Source organism: Delphinapterus leucas, chromosome 8, assembly GCF_059928025.1.
Source record: "Delphinapterus leucas isolate spDelLeu-1000000601 "Yukka" chromosome 8, BTC_Dleu_Yukka2, whole genome shotgun sequence".
Taxonomy (NCBI): Eukaryota; Metazoa; Chordata; class Mammalia; order Artiodactyla; family Monodontidae; genus Delphinapterus; species Delphinapterus leucas.
This window is the reverse complement of record NC_143136.1, coordinates 69885757-69905699: the sequence shown is the minus strand read 5'-3', so window position 1 is coordinate 69905699 and position 19943 is coordinate 69885757. Positions and strand designations below refer to the sequence as shown.

At 39.6% G+C, this 19943-nt stretch overlaps 1 protein-coding gene across 10 annotated transcripts in view; it reads right to left on the bottom strand.

Moving 5' to 3' along the window:
- The window catches only part of DPP4 (dipeptidyl peptidase 4), a 77212-nt gene that overhangs the window by 15048 nt on the left and 42221 nt on the right, over nt 1-19943 (bottom strand). For 9 of the 10 annotated variants that reach the window (XM_089916762.1, XM_089916760.1, XM_022569882.3 and 6 more), the window contains 12 exons: nt 17610-17745; nt 15507-15551; nt 13312-13419; nt 12986-13053; nt 11983-12036; nt 11483-11604; nt 9745-9792; nt 9401-9499; nt 7174-7243; nt 4466-4660; nt 2034-2088; nt 1305-1404 (listed from right to left, as the gene is read on the bottom strand). In XM_089916762.1, coding sequence (XP_089772888.1) covers nt 1305-1404; nt 2034-2088; nt 4466-4660; nt 7174-7243; nt 9401-9499; nt 9745-9792; nt 11483-11604; nt 11983-12036; nt 12986-13053; nt 13312-13419; nt 15507-15551; nt 17610-17745 — 1100 coding nt within the window. The remainder of the gene's footprint in view (nt 1-1304; nt 1405-2033; nt 2089-4465; nt 4661-7173; nt 7244-9400; nt 9500-9744; nt 9793-11482; nt 11605-11982; nt 12037-12985; nt 13054-13311; nt 13420-15506; nt 15552-17609; nt 17746-19943) is intronic. The other variant, XR_016394144.1, reaches the window with a different exon arrangement.

Sequence of the window (19943 nt, the reverse complement as noted above, 5' to 3'; positions counted from 1 at the left end):
GGAATAGCTTTTAAGGGCAAAATAAAAATTTCCCCAAACAGCTACAATTCTTCTTGTCCTAGAACATAATACCCCTTTCTTATGATGCTAACCAGGTTTACATGTGTAAGAAGGTCTCAAATTTTAAAAATACTATTTAAAAAATGCTTAGTGTTGTGGTTGTAAACTTTTAGAAGAAGTACGTCTTGCAATACCACTTATGTCCTCCTTCAATTGGATTTTTGAGTAATATTGTTCAAATTTGCACATATATAAGAATTCTAGAAAGTTCCCAAGTGTTAGGTTGGTCCATATATGTTTAATAACGTTCTCTTCTTACCATTATGTAGTTCCAAACTCACAAAGGTTGTTTCTATTTTATTGACCACCAGAGGTCTCCAAAAACAAGGCTTCCAATAGAACAATTAATATTAAGCAGGAAAGAATTACCTGAAAGCAAATCTATTGTGTGAGGATCAATCCTAACTATGTTCTCCAATTTTTTTTGAAACTAAAAGACGGTGTGGTCTCTTTTATACATTGGCTTCTCTTGACTTGGAGAGGCTTTAAAGAAGAGTTTTCCACAGGACTGGTACTGCGATATATTAGGACATTAAATATTTAATGAGCATATTCATTATGAATGATTCTATCCTTATACTGAATAAAGGACTTGAGATGGGGTAGGAAAAGATACAGGAAAGTAATTCACCTTCTCACCACCTCTGGCTCTTCCCCCCTACCTAGTGTTTCACTGCTTACCTGCTCCCACTTGGGAATTATACCTTACATGTGTATGATAGAGCAATACTTTCTCAGCAGTGAACAGGATATTCTAGAGTGGCTTTCACCTACTCAGAGACAGTGCAAACAAAACCCCCAGGAATTCCCCTGCCCTAGTCTCTTCTTTCCACCCAAAGTCCTACTTATATTTGACTTTTACCTGAAGGGAAAGAGATACATACTTCTCTTCTTGTTCTAATATGTGAAGCTTCAAACTCAAGTTAGAATAAAAAGAAGGAAGCGTTTATCTAAAGAATTGTAGCATTGGGGATGTTTTAAAATGTGGAAAACTGAGTTTGTTGATAAGACATTTAGAAAACAAAATTGGTTGGTAACTAAACGTGTAGATAGCATTTACTACCGTCTAACATTTCACAATGGCAGAATAAGTGAGACTGTTTCATTACAGGTATCCATAAAGTACTTCTAAGATGAATCAGTTTATTTACTGTAGAAACACTGAAACTCAAAAAGGAATGGTTTTGTCATTGGAATGTGAAGGTTCACACTCAGTAACTCTGTACCTGTGAGTGATCACTTACCATAGTACTCCCACTTTGACACGGGCGCCACGGCTATTCCACACTTGAACACGCCACTTCCTGCTCCCAGGACCATTGAGGTTACATACCCTCCATATGACTAAGAAATGGATACAGTTATTTTTATGGAGGTAAAGGAATTAAGGACATATGGTAAGCAAGTCGCAGTTTCCACATTTCTCACATCTTTATATACTGTGCCTCTTTTGAGATAGAAAGCATGGTAGAGAAGGTTTAAATTGGCCTTAGTTGGGTAGTATCTAAAGACTACACTTTCAGAGCCCTGGTCCCTCTTCTTGGTAGGTGTAAGGGGGAAAGTATTGAAAATTTGCTGGGTAGTACTAATTGAAGACAAAAAACGAACCAAAACCAAAACCAAAATAAAACCTCCCAAAACCAAAAAAGCAATAAACACTAAATCTTTACTGACTTGGACCCATGAGAAAAAGTCTCCCTCCTTCCCTCTCTCCTTCTATCCTTCTTTTCCTTTATCCCTCTTTCTCTCCTTTATTCTTTTTCTCCCTTCCTCACCTCCCTATCCCATTGTAATAAACAAAAGTGTAAGCCTGGGGGGACTCATCGCCCAGAAATCTAAGACATTGGACCTTCTTAGATTGAAATGATTGACGTGATTTTCACCTCCAAATATGTACAAACAAAAGTAAATGATCCTGCTCTGGGTTATATTCACTAAGGAAGGTGTACAGATTCATCAGCCAAACTACTCACCCAGCCCCAAATTGCAATCCGTTTGTCATCCACAAATCCCATTTTTGAAAATTGTCTAAAATACATGGAACAAGTCCACGAATTAGTATCACACTGTGTATAGAAAACTAAGATAACTGCACAAATGTGAGAAACCCTGCCATTTGTTCTCTATTTCATTCTATTAGAAACAAAGATTCATTGCTGCCAGCAATCAAATAAACACCTGAGATCGATGTCTATCTTTTTTAACTTGAGCCAGATGAACAAGGTTTACTTGTGTTGGAGTCCATAAAAAATGTGTGTGTGTGTGTGTGTGTGTGTGTGTGTGCTTCACAGAAAACAAATCCTGGCTGTTTTTTTCACAGCTTTATATAAAAATTTGCAGCCCAGATGCACTTTTCTTTACATAATTGAATTTAAATCTCTCCAGATGTTTTACAGTTTGAGAGAGGCTGTCCCTGCAATGGAGAAGTATAGAGGTGTGTAGAACATCTGGGTAGGGCTTAGAAATGTCTCTGGGCCCCCTACCTGAGAACTTAAACATCATTCTCTAAATACATCCCTCCTTATGATGGGTGTTGATTAGTTAGCTCAGCACTATTAAATAAGAAGCAATTTTTCCTTGACGGATTAAGAAGTCTTTTTGTCATTAAATTGTGTTCAGGATTGGAATCCAGGTAAAGAAAGGAGAAAAAGGTTCTTTGCGTATATTTCTTAATCTTAGCCTTACATCAAAAGGTAATTTGTTTACTTTAAAAAAAAATCTAGCAAATGGGGCCCTTAACTTTGCAATGTCAAGGGAGGAAGGGGACCCTTGCATTGACTTATATGTGACTTTAAAAAGCTTTGTTTTCAATTGATGATATGTCTTAGACTGCCCTGAGTTAAGCAATATTAGAAAAACTTCAATGTAAATAGTTTTCAACTCATTATCCTCTCCACGCAAACCTTTTAAACTTAGAACACATATGTACAGAAATGTGCACCAAATCATGCCTGTACAAGCTGGTAAACCTTTACAGAGTGAGCATACCTTGAACCAAAATATAGGACATTACTATCACCCAGAAGCCTCTGTGTCATTTCCCTCTTTGGAAAAAGAAAAAATGAAATGTCTTCCTTTTATTGGAGTCCATAAAAATTTCACCTGAATTTGTACCCATATAAATTGGGTCGTGCAGGATATACACTTTTGTTCCTGGCTTCTTTCACTCAACAGTCTGCGAGATTCATCTGTGTTGTTGTGTATAGTTCCTTTTAGTTGCTGAAAAGCAGCTACTCATTACTTTTTAAATGGAGTTGTAGATTGTGGATAACACAATTCTATCATTTTAGACTTGAGAAGACCTGGAAATAATGCCCTCTCTCACAGAGGACCAATCTGGATAAATAAAAATGTGTTTGTAAAATATCAAAGCCTCACTCCTGAACCAATTTATCCTCTCTCTTTTCTAACCTTTTTTTTTTTTTTACTTTCAAGGATAATAGCTAATCATTAACTTTGATGTAACAGACTTAGCGATACTTAATAAATTGTCATCTTCTCTCCTCTTTGGTTGTTCCTCTTTTTAAAGGCATTTTCCTCCGTCCATTTAATCATTCACAATTTTTCTCCATTTCCTAGTTTATGGTTTCACAACATTATTTAAAATCACTGACTTACTTTGCTTTCCAGACATCTATGCAGTTGGTTATAGAAACTCAAAGACTACATTTCCCATTTACCAGTTGAATGCAATTGAATGTAAGTTGGAGGGAGACCTAGTTTCAAATCCTGACCAGTCTTGGCAAATTACCTAACCTAAGAGCCTCCATTTCTTTACCTGAAGTGTAAGGTATGAACACCCACCTCTCAGGGTTGCTGTGCAGCTTCAATGAGAATGCAGGTAAAACACTGCATGTTGCATGTGCATTCCAGGGTAACCATCATTCATGACTAAAATCTTTCTTAAGCCATATCACATCTATTTATAGTCTCATAACTGATGTCATTCATCCTTAACAAAGCCCTTATAGTTGTGAGTGACAATGGTCGTGTTCCACAATTTTCCCAAATTGAGGGAGTAACCCTCACTCAGCAGAATGTAGGAGTCACTCCTAGGACTTCATAGCTGTCACCCTCCTCCAAGGTAAATGTACACCAAACTCCTCTACTTATCCTTGACTACAGGGTTGGCTTGCTTGTTTAGTTAGATGTTTACTCAGGGGTACATTTATCCCTCGGTTTGTCCCTGTGTTTGATGAATTCTGAGTCCCAGTTCCTAGAAGGTGGTAGCACATAGGTCAGCTCTCTTTCTAAGTCTAAACATAATATCTTCACTAAAAATCCAGCCCAAGAATGAAAGATTCATCCCAGGATACTTTAAATTCTTTACACTTCACAACTTTAAAATATAAATGGAGGGAGAAAGAAATCAAATGACGTTTGAATTCATCTCCTAGTCACTCACCTGGTTGCTTCAATTTGATCTTCAACTTCAACTGTTCCCAGTCTTCTGTTGACTGCATGCATGATCTTATCTCCTTGGTAACCACTTCCTCTGCCATCAAAGCTAGCTACTATAATGTTTTCTGTGCTTGCAAGGTAAGTAGCCCAGTTGAGTCTGAAGACAGCATCTGCTTTTTGACTACAGGGGCCTGCATATCTGTGAAAAATCCCAAACTGTTAGCCTTTGTGGTTTTCCTGAATCAAATGAGGAGTGCTTGCATTTCTATCCCCTGTGGACAGGAAGTGTACGTCTTCCTGTTCATGAGCCTGAAATCGTGCCAGCCCCCGGAGGTGTCCACAATGGGTCCTCTAAAACTTGGCAACATGACTATAATGGCTACGTGTTTCCTCCAAAGAGGCCCATCAGTTTTATCTTTGAAAACTGTTATCAAACACAGACTTCACAGGCCAACGGTTTCTAAGTCGTATATATCTTGGAGATCAAAGAAGTAAATATTCTAATAATTGGGATAGGGGAGTTGTGTTATGAGAAAACAATGAGGATGACAATAAATACAGCTTTGAATATATCTTTCTGACTGAGCTTACAAACATTCCTAGACTACAAGTTTCCTTGGTTGGAACTTCCTTAAGGACTTTGGCTGCTGTGGGATATGCGCCGCATGTGCCTCAGTGCCCAGGACAGTGCTGCTCACTAAGGCTCCACAAGGCACTGCGAATGGGCCAAAGTATGAACGAACACCATTCCTTAAAACTTCAGAGGAGAAACAAAGAGACTATATTGGAAGATGGGTATACTGTTTGGCATTCTATTCATTAACAAGTTTAACTCCCTCGTAGCTGCATTCTTCATATAGGCTATAACTTATCCATACACAGCTGTGTGTACAATCTCCATCAAGCCGTCTCATTTTCATTTGTTAATCAAGAGACACTCCCTACAGCTCATTGGATCTCATGTAAATACATCATCTTTGCACCATCTACAGGACTCCTGGACCCAGATCTTCTCCAATAAGTCTTCCCTCCCCAGACTGTCTCTCCTATTCATCTGCTCACTCTTCCCTCCACAGGACTGGACAAGTCCTGCTTGGACCGCTTTGCTAACATTTTCCTCCCTTTCCTTAGGGATGGCAGTCAAAAGAACTTTAGTTTTAAACAAAATATTATATGACTTTAATTTTACACTAGATTTTGCAACATTCTATCTTTAAAAAGAAGAAGGCATTCATGAATTTCTTGGGCAAGTAAACATTTTTTAACATGTGAAATGCCTTGGTCCTTTCAATGGTCTTATATTTGGTAGAATAATAGCTTCCCTTAATATTAACTATGTATCAAGTTACCTAACCCTGTAAGATTAAACAACGTCATTTTTAAAAATAGAAAACAAAGATTTAGACATATATGAAAATGAAGAGGAAAGTCACTGAAAAGAATGGGCACCAAATTTACCATATTTTTTTAACTTTCCTAATGAAGGGGAGATCTAGTCCTTACTTACTGGGGAGTCCAAGAATATAAAAATATCACTTTTTTGTTTTTTAACAAACGCTTGTGTCAAAATATCACTCTTTTTTAAAGGTAAAGGATCCTTGTTGTTTAGTATTGGGGCTAAGGCCCAAAGCAAGTGAGTGCTACTGTAGTCAATATTTGACTAAATTAGGTGTAATGAGAATCAAATAGCATATCTGGAAGTTTAAAATACCTCTTTCTCTCTCTCTGAGCTTTTATGTTTGGTTTACATGGAACTGTAAACACAGCGGAACAAGGCTGTGTCTGATGCTAGTATCTGTATCCCTTCTTTTTTTTTTTTTTTGCTAGTAGCAACAGGAAAGTATCCCTGAGTTTTCAGTTTTCCTTTCTGTATAATGGGCCCAACAGAACTTACCACATCGGCTTGCTGTGTGGACAAAATAAGGCAAATTACCTGGCATGCAGCAGGCACCCAGAACTTTTATTGGTTTGTTTCATTTTGAATAAAGGAAATGAGGCAAGTTGGGACAGGAAGAGTGACATTGTGGTATTCTGTGTGAGGTCAGGGCAATTTTGGAAATATTGAAGTAAAATATGTTCCTAGTAATTATCAAAAATATTTTACAAAGATGCCATATTTAGACCTCACATGAGCTCTTATTTACTGCTCAAAGACTTGTGATTTCAGAACTTTCTCTAGGACTTGGAGAAGTTTGGATTATAATGAATACTTTCCTGTATCACATCTTCTCTTCACCAAAAAAGGGAATGGAAAATACCAGGCATATTTCAGGGACTAAAGAAAGAGAAACCTGACATTGGGATGAATTAAAGGCTACAAATGGGAGATGTTTGGGCAAATTTGGAGATAAGGAAACTGTGAAGACTGTTAATACCCATCTATTGCTTGTTAAAATGTCCATGAGGTAAGGATGAACATGGGGACTTGAGAATCTCTTTGGAATTCCCTTGGAGTTCAGGGGGGAAAAAAAAATCAAAACAAACTCCATATGCCATTATGATAGAAGAAGAGTGTCTACCTTCTCCATTAGAAAGATGGTAGAAAACACAGGTTTGGATTTGCAATTGCAGAATGGAAGAAGAAATATTAAAATTGCTCTACAATGATTCAGGAAGAAAGGATGCATTTGGCTCTGTTTTTCAGTAAGCTACACTGGGCAAAAGATGTACAATGGTTAACTTCTAAATTATTCCCTTATCTTGAATACTTACACATCTATTAGCAGAGGATATTTCTTGGATTTATCAAAATGAGGAGGCAAGATCATCTGATACCAGAATTCTAAACAAACAGAAAGGTTAATTAGTGAATTAAGAACACTTATTAGCACATGATTTCGGTTCCTTATCTTTGTCAGTGATAAATAACATGTAGAGTTTAGCAGTTTGTTAAATTAGAATAGAAAAAGAAAATGAACCGATTTGATTCAGCATGTTTTTCAGATATAAAAATATTCTCTTTCAGGTTAAAATACTAGTTTAAGGTTAAAACAATAAAGTTGTTTCTAATGGATCTATTAAATACATTGGTGCCTTGTAAAATAAAAGGGCATCTTAGAATTGCTGATGTTTCGTTTTTATGATTCTGTTCTTTGGCATCTGATCTACTCATCTAGTTTGTTTATGGCTTATGTTTTAAGTTTCCCTCCAAAATGTTTTCCTCTTCTTGAATTTCTTTGAAGATGTTTAGGATTTTTAGTTGGCCTTAACTCTATCTTAAAATTCTGATTCAATAACATTTTTGTAATTCTTATTGCCATCCCAGACCGTAAAGCTGAGTTCCCATTTTCAGCTCTGTGTTTCACAGAATGAAATCAGGTTTATGTGGGGCAAACTGTTCTGTACGATCTTGTGCAGGTCTGTTTAATTCTCTGTGCTTGATTTAACTTTAACATCAGTTTAATAAAATTTGTTCCTAAATAATAAATCGGTTACCTTTGCTCCCAAACTCAGGCTAATTAGTTAGACTAATCTTTTTTTTTAAAGGGAGCGAGAGAGAGACAAAGAGAAAGAGTTGTTTCATATTTTAATAAGATTATTTCCAGCTTCAGTAGATTTAACCTGTATGGAAAAAAATCCTTATCTCTAGAGCTGTTCTTCCTTATGTTTATCTTTCTTTTGTTTTTTGTTTATTATAATTATTTTAGTTGAGGAAAAATTAAAAGTTTAAGAGTAAAATCTTTATGTAGATAGATTTTTCTTCAATTTGTATTTTGCTGGTTATTTTATGCCTTCTGATTAAATGTGCTTATGAGAACAAAAGTTTTCATCTTTATTATATTTGAGTAGAATGTCAAACTATCAGTTGATAATGATGTTTTTAGTAAATATGCCAAAGTCAGCACTTGATCTCCCCTTTGTTTGAATCAGCACTGGTTGATTGGAAGTGTTTTACTTCCTATCTTTTGGAAGATGCACCGTCTCTCCTTTGGCGGGGGGTGTCACATCCTAATATTGAATATGTCACATCTTAATATTCAACACCTTCTGTACCAGACGGTCCAGATAGCTCTCCAGGAATGTCTCCAGAACTCTAAGCCCTTGCCAGCTAAGCCAGATTCAAGGTCCAGCAGCATTGGCGTCACATAGGAGCTTATTACAAACTTAGAATCCTGGGTCTACCCTGACTTGCTGGCTCCAAATATGCATGTTAATAAGGTCCCAGGTGATCCATAAGCACCTGCAGTTTCAGTAGCACTGCTCTAAGCTCTTCTTCAAAAGTACCCTCTACTCTCCGTGCTTTTCCTGCCATTTAAAATTGGATGACCTGAGTTTCTTCCATTATTATCCTATATTTTAAAAAGAATCTAAAATAAATCAATCTTGATGGATTCCCCCTCCCCTATGAGTTGTTAGCCCTTAATAGAAAAGACAAGCAAACAAACAAAAACGACAACAATAAAATTACAAGATTTCCTACTCAAAGAAACCCCTTGTTCTTAGTCGTCCCTGAACATAATCCATGATCAGGCCACCAGGCCAGGGCCTATCACGGGGAGGAGGTTAGGGAAAATTCAAGACTTCTGTCCTGAGACTGAAGTTTCAACATTTTATAGCCAACCATATTTTTTTATACAAGTTATTTTAAATCTGTTTGGGTTAAAAGTAAAATATATTAGGATATCATTAAGTTAAAAACACAATTAATACTTAATAGTAGAATAGAGTTACTAATGAGATGAGACTGAACTAGCAATAATGCATTTTCTCCAAATATTTTCCTCTTAGAATAATATATGTTACAAAGAATCATACTGTATTTTTTAATTAAAAGAAAAGTAAAACTAGTGGTTCTTGTGACAGAGCATTTCATGGAAAAATAACCTTACATTAGATTTACATATAAAATAAAATACATATTGTCAGATAAACTTATATTTAGTTATATTTTTACTGGTGTTTCCATGAAAAGTTATGTTCCAACAGAAATTTAACTTACTTGTTTTGTGCAAATAAATGAAGTCCAGTTTTTTTGAGGGCATCTGGACATCCTGCAGCATTTTATCCAAAGCTGAATTGTCTTCCAGGACTCTCAGTTCTAAACAAATAATTGAGACAGCAGTCATTTGTTACAACACGAAGAATATGGATTGTGCAAAGCAATAACAAACAAGTGGGCGATTCACTGATGGGACTACACGTACTTCAGGTTATAAGCCTTGTTTTCAAGTCATTGTTAAGACACTCTAAAGCCAAAGAAAATCCCATTGTGCTAAGTACATGTTGCTTCTATTCACACACGCTTTCCTGAAAAGCAAACGGGGGTGAAATAAGAGAAAGTACCTTTATCATTGCTGTTGCTATGCAGAGTATAGAGGGGCAGACCAGGGCCTGTTAACATAATTGGGGAAAAATATATTTTAGAGTTTTGGTTTTTTTTAAAGATAACATACTTTTCAAAAATAGCGTTTGTTACCATTTAACTTTGATATAATTTTGACACCACTTAGCTTTGATAGAATGAATATCACAGTGGATAAGAAGCTTACTAAGTGTTAGCTGATTTTCCTTTTCCTTAAAATGAACGCAATTTGAGTGTAAGAAGTATTACCGGAGAGGCACAGGGCTCTGGAGAATGAAACAGAAGATGCACCTCTGACCCTGCTGGGCGCCTTGTGCACATTGCTATGTCTGAGTCCAATTTCCTCATCTGTGGACTAAGCCATCCAGACCCAACGAGAGCCGCTATCCTTCCCAACTCTTAACACCGAGGTCCAGCGAGTACCACAACCTCTCTCAGGCCCCGCCCCCTTAGGGTGGAGCTCCAGAGCCAGGTTCCCCGGCCCCCAAAGGGCAGATTTCCCCCCCGCTGCTGCCCCCACTGCGGAGTCCTGGACCAGGCGGCACATCTGCACTGTGCCTGACTTGGATAAGCAATTCCTTCCTGGCATGAGAAAAGTGTTTTTTCGCACACACTCAGATCTTCACTATTTATCCCAACTGTGGTAGTTGCAGAGTGGAAGGTAATGTATAGAAAAAGCTATCTCGTGAGCTATTTAATTTTGATACATTTGGATCATGATATCAATTTTTACATTTGATCAGAACCACAGTGGAGGCATTATAGGGACCTGGGTTTGAATCCCTGGCTTTCCTGCTTTGTGACATAAGACAGCATATTTATGCTTTAATCTCCTCACATGTAAAATGAGGATAATAATATCTGCATTATAGAGTTTTCTTTTTAAAGGATCAACAAGATCATGAATACAAAACTTGAGCACAGTGCCTAGTATATATAAAACAGGTGCCCAAGAAATGGTGACTGGAAACAGCCATAGTAAAGAACTACAAAGAAAATATATTAAAGAAAATGTGCCAGTAAAAAAAAAGGCTCAGATAAATGGTTTGAAGACCTCTTTTTGGCGATTCACAGTTCTTTTTCAGAATATCCAGACCTTTTCTCTCATTTTGAGAAGTAATCTAGCTTAGTGTTAATAGCAGAGGCCTGTGTTTGAATCCCATTGGGCCTCTTATTAGCTGCGTGACCTGTGAAATCACATTGTCTCTCCTTGTCCAGATTTCTTCACTTATATTAAAGAAAACAATAATAACAATAGCAACAGAAGATGAAGCTGTGAGCAGGTTGAGTCACAGGCACCACCTACATACATTTTTCTCATTTCAAGGGGCAAGTGCATAAAATTATAATTTGGGTTAAAAAAATGCACAACATGTATGTGTATAAGGATGAAGTGCCTCTGTCATACATAAGCTCTGGGATGTGCTTTCAGTCTAAAGCAAGCCTCTTGGTTAGAAGAGGAAGGAGAGATGGTTAGCTCACCACTTATACGTGAGTGAAGGGAATAGGACTTATATGATATCAAGAACTCAGATTCAATAGGAGAGAACTGAGCAGGGCAGAAACTGGGCACTGAAGGGAAGCCTTCAGGGATGGAGACACTGAGCCAGGAGGGTGGTAAGAAGGTTGTCCAGAGAGGGTAGGGGATGCAGGGAGCTACTCAAGAGGGATTTTGGGGGTACCCTCTGCTCTCCCTCCCTGTCTTTCGTTCATACTTACCAGAACATCTCAGCTGATAGTACTTCGCCTCTTTACTAAATGATACAGAGTAGTATTGACACCTTTCTGGATTCAGCTCACAACTAAGGCACGTCACTTTTGTGGGGTAATTAAGTTGGATTCTGTAAAACCAATGGTGGAAGTTAAGTACTTGATGAAAGGAAAAATGAAAGAAGGAGTTGAATAATGCCGTATTCTAGTTTCAAAGATATCAGAATGCCAAAGCAATACTCAGAAACTTTTAAAATGTGAAAAAAATGCATGGATTAATTCATAATAACCTCAAACCTCCCGTTGTCTGGAAATATCACAAAGCATCTAATAAAGTCATGCTCTTTTGTTGACATGTGGGTTGGTTTATCGAGGAATAAAAGCATTCGATAGTAGTTCCAATTTAATATATTAGGATAGGCAAAAAATAAAATAAAAAATAAAAACACAACAGCCAGAAATTGTTCATTAGCTAAAAGGTCAAGTCAACAACTCGATAAAACTCTTACTTATAAAGATTTCTTCCGCCTGGCATTCCTTTATGTTCATTACTAATGTAGTATCTGGGAAGAAAACAAATGAAATATATTAATTCTGTTTTTAAGCAAAAGTCAAGTACACTCCATTTAACTCAACACCAAGCACTAGCGTTCACACAAGTGCATGTGCATTAGTGCTTGCCCTTCCTTTATCATTCTTCCCTGCCCCCTCATCCTCAGAAACCATTTGTCCCCCATCATCTCTAAATAGGGGATTCTTTTTTTAACAGACTAAAATATCTGAATATGGGGATTACTCCCTTAATTAGAGTGACAAGGAAAAACTCAAAGAAAGTCTTCTTTCAGAATAATATGATTGGACAACTAGTCTAAAGTTGACACCCCGTTTATTTACACTGTTTTCCATATTTTCTGTTTCATAACACAAACCACTCGGTGGCAGGAGCCCCATCCTCCTAAGAGTGGCAGAGCCACTTCTAAACAGGACCTTCAAAAACTGCTTTGAGCAATGGCAAAACTCCTCCGTGGTGAAACCAATAAAGAATTATAAAAAGTGCCTAAGAAATGAAAAACAACACTCCCTATCCCATCAATTCATGCATGGTAGCTGACAGCCTCTGAAAAGCTCTCCATTCGCCAAAGAGTAAGGCCGAGACATGGACAAATACAATAGCCTCTCCAAGCCTTCCAAAAATCCAGTATCAGTTGAAATTTGACGAAATGCCCCTGAACACTAGTTCAGTGTTCCAAGACGTTTAAGAAAAAGAGGCTCCAGCTCTTCTAATGCAAAGCAGGTAAGAGCAAGAGGTAGAGCTGCTTGGTGGCATGGTATCAAGTCTGCTGAGCATATGTGAAAATCATTAAGGCTTCCGTATGTTAAAAAGAAAAAAGTCCTGAATACATTCCAAATAGACTACTCTTTATTTGTAGAAGATTTTTCCTTAATTCTGGGCAACGAATGGCATGATTATGACAAATATATTGATATACTACTGATTATTAGAATACTTACAGGTAATCACTGGTAAGAGCTTCTATCCCAATGACCTCCCAGGCTCCTTTTGTAATAAATGTGCAATTCTGATGGGATTTTTCAAAAAAAGAGGTTTATTAGACTCTCTCTCTGATCAAAGTTAAGGAGAGGATTAAATCATTTACATCGGGAACTGGGATAATCTCGGTTCTTTTCCCCATCCTACCTTACTACAGATACCACTGGGGTATTTGAATTAGTCTGATTATTGGTACATAGTGATCGACTTTACCAAATGATTTCCCCTTCAAGTTAGTTTCAAAAAAAGGAGATCAACCCGAAATAAATTATTTAAAAATACTCACTCTCTTATCTGTTTGGAAGTGACAAATGTGTTTGTAGCCCTCTTCGTTGCTGATGATCTTGTAGAAGCTATTCCCGTCAGAGGTAAAATGAGGTTCTGCAGGCCTAAACTAGAGAATAATAGGAAACACAAAACATGTTAAAGCACATTAGCCTCATCTCAGTACAACTTTAGCTTCAGAAAGTCCTCCCAACACCTATGCTCAAAACCCATATTTCATTTACTTGCCGATTGCAATCAGAGGGTCTCAATAGAAAATTCTCCTCCTAGAAAATGCAGACAAAAGATCTAACTCCTAGGGAATTTTTGGTGGGGAGTAAATGAAAGAATAAACATGAAGAGGCTTATACAGGACACTCAACACATAGCAGTGGTTATTGTTACCCTTAGGCATCTTCTGTCTACGGAGGATAATGCTATGGTGTCTTGATATGTGTGAGAAAATTAGCATTAGCCTTTCAGTTCTAAGAAGTCAATTTCCTCGATGTCACAATGTGCTTTCTTGAAACAGACTAATATTATTTTTGACTGTTTCTAGTTGGAGGTGGTTTGTAATTTGAGGGATTTCCCCCTCCCCCCTGTTTCTTATACATAATTTTTTTGAAAGTCAGACTTAGAAACTCTTTAATCATTTCTGGACTAGATACCATAAGGAATGTCTGTCGTATATTTCATACGGAAACATTCATATAGTTATCATCTCTATTATAAGCCTTTCCATTTTGCTAAATAGGATCAACAATTTACCCAAAAAAAATAGTTGTATGGAAATATAGAACAAAATTTCCATTTTTTACAGTTCGATAAAAGATAGTTCTCAGAACATAATGCCGTTTAAGCAGAAGAGGATCTATCCCAGCCTGAAAGGAATATATCTCTTTACGACTTCAATTTCCTTACTACATTTGAGAGCAGGTAGGAGATGGTCTTTTAAAACTGTTGGTTCACTTCACTCTCGCTGTTTCCTCGCTCATCAGCTCCCATTTTGGGAAGAAAAATGCTTCCCTCTTCTATTTAGTGATTCAAAACGAATGCATTTATGGAGCAAGCCGAGGCGTGCAGTACACTTGGTGTTCTCATTACAGAGCTCGGAAACACATTCCCCTCTCTAGACCTGTGTTCACAGCCTTATCTTTTTAATACATTTCCCTGTTTCCCCTGGATGGAGTTGTGCCTAGTAGAAATGTGTGAAAAGTGGCATCTGTCTGGTTAAATACAGAGAGGAAAAAACATATTTTTTTCAAAGAGTCGTGAGGAAGTGTAGCATGTCTCTTGCCATGGAGGAAACCACTTTTCATGTTGGCAAACCTCTCCCCTCTGCCCAATCAATGCCTGAACAAAAAGGACGTGTGAATGCTAGGGGGCTCCGAGCCCAGCTGGAAGGGGTCGCATTTCTGGACCAGGGGGCTGCACCTCTGTGTTCTGGGAGACGAGAAATCCTTACGTTTTTTATGTCATTTTGTTTCTCTCTTAAAGGGGCTTAATAGAAGTGGTCATACAAATTAGGGGCGATTCATTCTTCCTCTTTCACACGAGGTGCCATGATGGCTGCAGTGCCCTCATCGGTTTGCTTCACTCCACAGGCTTGTAGCAACGTGGCTGGTATAAGTCTGCACAAGGTGTAGCGTGAGGCATGGGAAGTCACGGAGGGTCACGTGCTTCCTTGGAGAAAGTTCTGCATCCAGGGTATAGTAAAGTGTGAACCCACGTGTGTAGGATTCCTCCAGAGAGAGGTGCATAGCGGGTGTGGTGTGAGTGCCACTGCGTCCCTGCCGGGGGAAGTCCTGTCCCCTGCGTTTGTGCAGAGGCTGAGGGCGGAAACCATGTTTTCTGCCGCTGAAGCGCCTAACTTCGAACGTGAGGTCAACGAAGACAACTGGTATCTTGGCTGCCTTTCAGCAACCGTTGCTTTTTAACTTTCCAGGAGCTAGAATTTGCCTAGAATGTGTCTTTTGTTTTATCTGCTCTTCTCTTGAATTTTCACTTGTCCTTTTACTTTTTCCAACCAAGCATGTTGTATATTCTCTACAAAAAGACATCTCTACAGGGGACATTAAAATATTAAGTGAAAAAAGGTCAACTGCTGTCTCTATTAATAGCAAATAACATAGAGGCCTCGTTTGGTATATCTGCATATTAAATAGCTCTGAGTATCTGATCCATGCGACAGAGAATCCCGTAACTCTTACAACTTACTCTTCCAACCCAGCCAGTGGTACTTATTTCAGTGTGCTGCTGTTCCTAGGGAGGGAAAAATACAGAGAGAAGTGAGATATGAATTCTACTCTTTAGCTGCAATTTGCGGCAATATAAGCAAGATTGTACTTGTAATAAAATAAAGGAAAACTATCTCCATTCACATATTTGTATGTATGATAGTACCTTTTACATAGCTACATTAGAACATTTACCTCTCTTGCCTAGAGCTCTGTCCTGGATGTGTAACTCATAAGCCGTCCTGCAGGCTCCTCCACATTTTCAATTCAGCAAGTACAGAAGTATCTCTCCCTTATCCCCACCAGCTTGTTCTTACTCCTTCGTTCTTCTCTGGGTTAGTGGCACCATTCACCCAAGCCAGAGACCTGGGAATCACTCCAGACCCCTGCTCTTCTCACACTAACCCCCTCAGCCCCTGTCTTCTAGTCCTTTGACTTCTCTTGTTCTTCTCCACCATTATTGCCTTAGTTTGTGTCCTGTCGGGTTTCCCAGGTCCATGGCCCTGACCTCCTGGTTGGAGACGCTGCTGCTCTGCTCTCCTTCCAGTCTGCCCTCCACCCTGCTCAACCCACAGCTGACCTCATCAGGCAACAGATAGTTCTAGCTCATTATAATTCTTTCCTACTTAAAACCTTGAAATAGCTCTGAGTGTCTTACAAGGTAAGGTCAAACTCCTCAGAATGGTGCCTGAGCCTTAGCATATATCTCAAACCTCAGTTCTCATCATCGTGCCTCCGCCTCAACCCCTAGTCCTGTGTACCCCCAGACCCTGCGGGCTCCAAGCTCTTCACCCCAGATGCCTTTGCACAGCCTCTGCTCATAGGGTCCACTTGCCTTCATGCTGCCCCGAATATGACAACTTACCCCAGGCTGCTCTAGTCTCCTCCATGTCATCTCCCATCCCCTTCTGCCTCCCCCGAGGCAGGTTGATTATCTTCTTTTGCCCTACATTTCCTTTGTACCTTGCTTATACACTTTTAGAGCACATTATGGTGCTATTGAGATGATTTAATTGGCAGGAAGCAAAGAGCTTGGTGTTTTACTTTGGATTCTGGCTGTCACTGTGAGCTAAGCAAGCTCCTTGACCTTACTGAGCCTATCTCCACAGTGTCTGGCTACTGTGAGTGTTCAAGAAATGGTAACTATTATTATTGATTTTCGTAACAGTCTTCCCTACCAGAAAATAAACATTTTAGGGACAGGCATGCTGCCTAATTTTTTTTTTTCCCTCCAGAGCTATGCACAGAACTTGGAACAAAATAGGTATTCGATGATTGTTATATAAGTAATGAATGAGTGCATCAAGATACAGGGGCAGGCGGTGGAGGGAAGGATTTCTGAGGCAAGAATCTGCCGTGTGCCCAACCAGGGTGGAGCAGGGAGAAGAGGTGTGTGGCCACAGAGCCCACTATCAGAGAAGGGCTTGTAGAGCTGTCCTTGACATATGCCAGCAAGCCTCCCCCAGGCTCTACCCCTCCTGAGGCTGTTGGTCCCAATGGGGCTTTAATTTTGATCCACGACCTATACCTTGAGGTCTCTGGGCTGGAAACGCCCCCAGCACTTCAAGGTTGGATTAACACTTGCTTTTGCCTTAATGTTGCCACCCTCTCAGCCTGGAAGTTATCTATTTACTTTCTAAAGCTGTTTACTGCTGAAAGATAGTCACAGCGTGGTAATAGATTTGTGGCCTCTAGATATTTGTTTTGCTTCACGTATACTCGGCGAGTCACTCCCCATTTCCTGAAACACGCTTCCTTGAACTTGCGGCCCCTGGCTTTCTCGGACTTTGTGAATTTTGACATCAAATTCTATTTTCTGGCTTTCCAATCACCACCACCCTTTTCCCAAGTGATAGTCTCCATAACTAAAACAGTATGACTAGTGAGAGCAGATGAACTAGACGTACCACCAGGTAATATCAAATTATCTAAAAGTCACTCAAGATTTACTCACTGCCTCAGGGTCAGACACAGAGAAAGAATAGAAATTCAAGCTGTATTTCCCGATTACACTCTCCCTGTTTTCCTACAGCCCTCAGATCACATGTAGCTTTGGAAGCAGAACATCCCGATTCAACTTTACCACTGAGGAAATCCATCTTCCAGTGATCTCATCGTAGTCACAGATATCCATGACTGAATAGTTCTGAATCCTCCGGATCCACTGCAAAGAAATCCTTTCTTCGGTTACCCATGTCACATCACACAAGTAGTAATCCCTGAAAGAAGGGAGGGAAGGAAGGATGGAGGGATGGAGGGAGGGGAGGCAAGGAGGGAAGGGAGGGAGGGGAGAAGGAGAATAACTATTTCCAGACCTTGGTACAAATAGACATTCTGCTCAATGAAATCAATCTTAATAGGAATACAATTTTAAACAGTTGTTGAAGCCATTTAACACCGTAGTATTTTACCCTTTCTTAAAGCTTAAAGTGTAATTTAATTTTGAATGGAAATGCAAATATATCTGACAGGAAGAACAACAGCTAACATCCCACAGAGGTGTAACATACATGCCTCACAACATGGCTCAGGACTTTGCAAGTCCACAACTGGCCTTTGGTGGTGCCAGTGTGTCAAGGGTGATATGTTCCCATCTGTTTTCTGCTGTCTGGAGGGACCATGACAGGGAACCCAGGGACACTGGTTGAGATTTTATTCTTTTCTGGTAATTTGATACGTTTCTCTAAAACATTTTTCCTACTAGGGAGAAACTACAGTTGACCCTTTTCTCAACTTCATTTTCAAAGGGGAAAAAATGGACTCACATCTCTGCAAAGTTTGAAAACCAAATAATTGTATCCTACAAATCTTTTCTCAAGTGTCAAAATATAAATCGTGTGAAGAAATTAAGGAAACTTTTGGTATTTTAACATAAATTTATATAAATAGAGATATCTCGAGCAGTACAGCCTCCTCCAACAAAAACCTTTAACAGTGTTTGGAACTACATTTTGAGAGATAAGTGAGATGCATGGAATTCCTACTTTACCTTTCTGCTAGCCTCCTTAAATATTTGCTCTGGATAATTTATTTTATTTTATTTGATCCCCACACCCTAGTGCGATTTTTGTATGACTCTTCTTAAATCATTCCTGTCCAGTGTGTGATCAAAACCTTGCTCCCTTTGGTCAGAAGAATTCCAAAGGAAATTTTTCATTCCACCCCTTCCCATCTGACCCTATCCGTTCACCCTAACATGCTCCTTTGCTCTTTGATTCATGGGCTGTGCCCACCCCTCCTCTTGTCAAGGCTCTCCTTCTTGACTGCAAACTCTCTGAGGCTGGGCCACAGCTGTCTGGTTCACAGGGTATCTCCAGGGCCTAGCAGACTACCTGGCACAAAGCAGGTGCTCACGAAAATTCTGTGGAATGTAGCACTGAACAGAAGGGGAAGTCCTGTCCCATCCTCGGGACCTAAGCAGCTCTGTCCTTCCTCAGAATTCACAGATCCCTTCCTGTCCCCACTCCCTTCACAGACACTAAATCAAACAACAAATATTTTTTGAGCGCTTCGGATGGATCAGGTGCTGGATAAAGCACTTTAAGCCCCTCACCACTTCACTATCTCTCTTTGCGGGGCAGGACAGTTACTGTGTTAATACGCCCAGGGGTACCCGGGCCTCCAGGCTGTCTCCGCTACAGGTGGCAGGCACTGAAAGAAGACCAAAACCCCTCACGGAGCAGCAAAGCACCACCTTCACACAAACAGGGACTTCTCTCCATTTCAGTCCTTTCTCTTGCTTATTAAGAACTGTACACTGTCCAGTCTGCACGACTGGTGTCCCCTGAACACCCTATAAGGTTTTCCACATGCCTCCCTTTGTCAACCTGCCCTTCGGTCTGAAATGACTGTCATGCTTTAACTTCTTCAGGATTTACTCAAATATCCCCCGCCCGTGGGGCTTTCTTGAAGACCCCCTCCTTCTACACCGCTATCACGGGTCCCATGGTGCTTATCACGAACCGCCAGGCTGCGGAGTCTGAGAGGGTGAATGCTGCTTCACCGGCCCAGGAGCAAGGGCGCCTCATCTAGTCTAACTGCCCGATACTGAGCCCAAGGCAGAGGCGTTAAGTGAGAAAACGGAAAGGCAAACCAGTCATCCCCGGGGGTAGGGGATAAATACTTGCAAAGGGAATGGAAGAATGAAACGCAAGATAGAAAACAAAAGGTTTTGAAATGAACTCTCTAGATCTGGGGTCAGAACGATTTTTCAGAAGAGGGCCAGCCAGTAAATAGTTCCAGCTTTGCGGGCTACATGCTCTCTGTCGCAGCTACTCGACTCTGCCTTGGCAGCACCAAAGCAGCCAGAGACAGTGCGTGACGTATGAGTGTGACTGCGTGCCAACGAGATGCTGACATTTGAAGTTCATGTAAATTTCACCTGTCATGCAGTATTATTCTTCTGATGATTTTTCTT